The sequence below is a fragment of the Nematolebias whitei genome, chromosome 3, assembly GCF_014905685.2.
Source record: "Nematolebias whitei isolate Nwh7 chromosome 3, NemWhi1, whole genome shotgun sequence".
Taxonomy (NCBI): domain Eukaryota; kingdom Metazoa; phylum Chordata; class Actinopteri; order Cyprinodontiformes; family Rivulidae; genus Nematolebias; species Nematolebias whitei.
This window is the reverse complement of record NC_056500.1, coordinates 41,427,845-41,432,328: the sequence shown is the minus strand read 5'-3', so window position 1 is coordinate 41,432,328 and position 4,484 is coordinate 41,427,845. Positions and strand designations below refer to the sequence as shown.

Sequence of the window (4,484 nt, the reverse complement as noted above, 5' to 3'; positions counted from 1 at the left end):
ATCAGAAGCTGTTTATTCATTCAATAAACATTTTAAAACCATTCTGAATTTGTGTGTGGGATCCTCTGCCATCAGATCCGTGACATTTGTGAGACCATGCCCAGATAACGAAGAACAGGAGACGCAGTCTACATACACACACTGACGACAGACAAATGACAAACAGCTGGGACAGACAGCAGGTGGTGGCAGAAGCTAATTACATGAGGGAGCAATAGCTGGAACAGACCACAAGAGGGAGACACAAATAAAGAACAGAGTCAAACACAAGGATCAGGAAAGGAAAGAGTTACATTCGGTCCAAAAAATCTGACTCGACCCGGCACCAGCCAGTAGCTATCATTTCCGAACCCGACCCGACGTTTTAACAGTAATTCCAGGTCCGAACACGAAACCCCCCCCCCCCCCCCCCACACACACATTTTTAATTAAGCCTGACTGTTTATATAGTTATTAACAGTTGGCGGACGTGCGCGGCTAAGGGGACAGAAGATCGGAGCTGAGTGCGTTTGTCCTTTCATGGCCGTCAAAGTGCATTAAATCCCTGCTTCTGCCTGCATTCTGCATTATTCAGACACGGACCCCGCTCTGACATGTCTGATATTTTGTGATCTTACCTGTTTGGGTCGTCTGTTGTGCATGTCTGCTGAGTGCAGCTGAATCTTTTTTTAAATGACACCACCACCTTCTAAAGGAAAAAACAAACATGTCTCATTTGTTTGAATGTCTTTCTTTACTTAACTGAACTTAAAAAAAAATTTAACCTCTTTCAAGGCTGGTCAGCGAGCGTTCAAACGGCCGCCTGCTGCTGGTGATTGTATGGCAAGCCATGTTGCCATATAATTGGATTGTCAGCCGCGCTTGTCCGCTGACGCAGTCAAAAGCCCGACATTGACCCGGCCCGCACATTAAGCACATTATTATGTACCATCCTGGCCCTAATCTGGGTCGGGCCAGGCTCCGGGCTAGAAATGACAGCTCTAAAAGGAAATAATGACGAGAGACACAAAGAAAACAGACAAAAGGACAGATTATATCATTTCGTTCTTGTTCCTCTGTCCGTGGATCATCCCTTGTGGCATCATGCTCTGTTCTCCCTCCGTATCTTCTGAGCTAAGTAATGTAATAAGTTCTGCTGCCATGTCAGCGTTTGCTTTTGTTTATTTAAATCAATTATTTTTATGCTTGAGCTTCTCGAGTTCTGTCTGTACCTGGGTCCATCCGCACCACAGAACATGATACTACACTGCAGTCTGCGACCACACACTATCACTCAGAAGGCCACAAATCATCTCTGGGCTGCACTTTGGACACCCTGGCTCTACCTTTGAGAGGTTGAAACTTTCTCTAAATTTTATCAACGAACCCCTTTTCCCCTCAACTTTTCTATTTTGTCTTCTTCCACTCAGTGCTCTTCAGCGCTGTAAGGTCTGAAGGTTCTGCTATGATTTTGTTTCGGCGGGTGATATGCATTCCTTTAAGACATGCCTTCAGTTAAACGCTTCACTGGATGATTTGAGCTGTGGACGTGTCCTGCAGGACAGAAAAAAATCTCCTGCTCTCATGATGTTCTGCTCCAGCAGAGTCTGGGTGACTTCTGTCCTTCACTCAGAACAGTTTAAAGCTGAAACCAGAGCCCAGCTGAAGGAGTCCACTATCTGGTCGACTGGGAGGGATACGGCCCAGAAGAACGCTCTTGGGTCCTCATCAGAAGATGATCTTTTTTCACCATCAGTAGATCCAGCTTCGATGATGTGACACAGTCGTAAACACGACTTACACCTAACGTTCAAACATAAAAAACGAGATTTGTTTCCAAGAAAAAGACCCATTGTTCATTGTTTGAACTCTTTTTTTCTTGCTTATTAAAGCTTCACGAGGACAGAGGTTTGATAAAAACAAAGTATTTTAGTTTGAGTTCAGCTCAGCAGATTCACCTTTTGTCATCGTGCAACACTAATTTTCAGTGAAAGTCAGATTTATTCTCAGCAATCTTTCATTTGCATGTCGTTAATCCAAATGTTTCTTACCAGTTATGAAAAGAAAGGCGAGCAATAATGTTTTTGTTTGTGTCTGTGCAATTGATGTTGTCTGTTAGCAAAAAATCTCACGAGCCAGAAGACAGATATTTATGAAACCCTTCAAGTATTGACTGGATGCTACAAATGATTGAATTTTGGGCTCAACCAGATTTAAGATGGCTGCCATGGCTGACGCACAACAGCAAACACAAAAATGAATAATGCAGTGAGTTTATTTGATACAGAGCTGAATGTTAGTGTGGCTGTAGCTAACCTTCAATAACAACACAAACTTTGTCTGAAACATTGACATGAAAGGTGGCGGGTGATATGCATTATGCTACATTTCTATTCCGCGTGTTGAGGTTGTTGGTACTTAGTCTTTCAACATTTCCAGTTTTTGACACAAACTTTTTTTTATCTTCCTTCCTGTGTTCTCATCAGTTAATCTCTTTTTTTAATTAAACATTTTTTGACCCTCTATTTATAAAACGGTTAACTGCAGAGCAAGATGTCTAAAATAATAACAGAGAAAATGAGACTAACTGATGATGAACTCAGGAACGACGTGATCGGTGGAAGAGAACTGATGTGAGAGGTTCTGACCCAGATAATGATGGCACAGTTGTCGCAGAACCAAGTGACGATGAATCAAATGTGTCCTCTACTCGTCCTGCAGGGTGCGTCCTCTGTCCGAGTCCATCAACGACCTCTTCAGGGAGGTCTCCCAGCTGCATCTCCGCATCTCTGAGCTCTCTCATCGACTAGCTACACTGGAGCCTTACCTCCGTCGCCATGGCTACCGGGGAGACGGAGAGGAGGCTGGAGGCAGCAGGGCTCAGAAAGGGGAGAGGGTGAGCATCGCCCGGTACGCCCTGAAGAACAAAGAGAGGGCGAGCAGGCCGTGGGTGAGCCGGGTGGTCAGGAGGAGACGGGTCAGGATCCTGAAGAACCGGGGAGCAGCTTCAGAGTGACTCTAATGGACCGAGAGGGAAGACGTTCTGCGTAATATCTAGAGAAAACACAAAGCTCCTCAGGAACAGAGCAAACAGAAGCTCTGATCATCCTGTGAGAACAACAGTTTGAACCCTCAGACTGTCAGTATCTGTAAGTTCGAGATGTTTTAGGTTTGTACAACCAGCTTTGCTCGAGTTGTAAGACAACCAACTGCTAACAAGTATCCACAACGAATATCCCACTTGACTGAAACTGTCCCACAAAAATTGTACATACATCAGTTTTCTCTGGACATCACAAAACTGACACAAATAAAAGAAACGTGTCGGCTTCTTTGGTTGTTGGTGATTGAAGCCTCACAGGAGCCGCCATGTTGGATTTTGGAACCAGATTTTGCGCAGTACAGATGTGGGGCTTTAAGCCCCGCCTACTCACAGCACACAGTCATGGAGTCTCCTGACTCATCTTTAAGGCATGTGATAACTAATCTCAACTAAACATGATTTAAATATTAATATTTGAACAGTCAGATATGTGAATCAACAAGAGTCCACATCTGTAAAACATCAGAGGTGTGTGTTTTAATTTATTTTATTTATTTTAAGATTGGTTCACGATGCCGGGGACAACTAAGAAAACTCACGCCAAATGTTTGGAACATACACAAAATCTCAGCTCTCATCGATTCTCATGGACATTTCCAAACTTTTGGAAACGAAACTTGTTTTATTTTTTAAGTTGTTTTAATTGTTCTTTAACAGTACAGTTATTTTGTTTCTATTTGAAATAGGATCTAAACAGATTGTTTATTTTATGTCTATAGATGAAAATGTACAACTTTAAAATATATTTTAACATCGTTTCAGCAGAGAAAAACAGTTTTTCTTTGCAGAGTTTGTGACTTATCTAAATGCACAGTGTTGTTATAGGACTACGTTGTTCTAGTTTAATGTACAAAAGAATCAGATCAAATAGAATAAATAAAATAAAATCAGGAAAGTGATTTTTTTTAATGAAGAGACAGATAGCTTTAGACTTTTCTTTTTTTTCTTGTTGAAAAAAGAACAAATGTGATAAATAATCAGCAGCACGGTGGCGCATCTAGTAGAGCTGCCTCTCAGCCAGCAGGTCCCTGGTTCAAATCCCTGTCCGGAGGCCTTTCTGGGTGGAGTTTGCATGTTCTCTCCGTGCATGTGTGGGTTTTCTCCAGGTACTCTGGTTTCCTTAGGCTTATGGGTGACTATAAATTGTCTCTAGGTGTGAGTGAGAGAGTGAATGATTGTTTGTCTCTATGTGTCCCTGTGATGGACTGGAGACCTGTCCAGGGTGTACCCCGCCCCTCACACATTGATTGCTGGACATAGGCACCTGTGACCCAAAATAGAAGAAGCGGGTAAAAGATAATGGATGGATGGATAAATAATCAGTGCAAAATTTTAAGACATTTTTTATGCAGCTTTACCAAAAAGAAAAACTAAAATAAAAACCTTTGCAACGTGTGATTTA

The 4,484-nt window shown here is 42.4% G+C and overlaps 1 protein-coding gene across 1 annotated transcript in view; it reads left to right on the top strand.

The window, feature by feature from the left end:
* Positions 1-3,056, top strand: part of si:ch211-243a20.3 (uncharacterized protein LOC100151507 homolog) — a 5,440-nt gene extending 2,384 nt beyond the window's left edge. Inside the window, exon 3 of the mRNA XM_037674969.1 lies at positions 2,701-3,056. Coding sequence (XP_037530897.1) covers positions 2,701-2,995 — 295 coding nt within the window. The 3' untranslated portion in view covers positions 2,996-3,056. The remainder of the gene's footprint in view (positions 1-2,700) is intronic.
* The last annotated feature ends 1,428 nt before the right edge of the window (positions 3,057-4,484 follow it).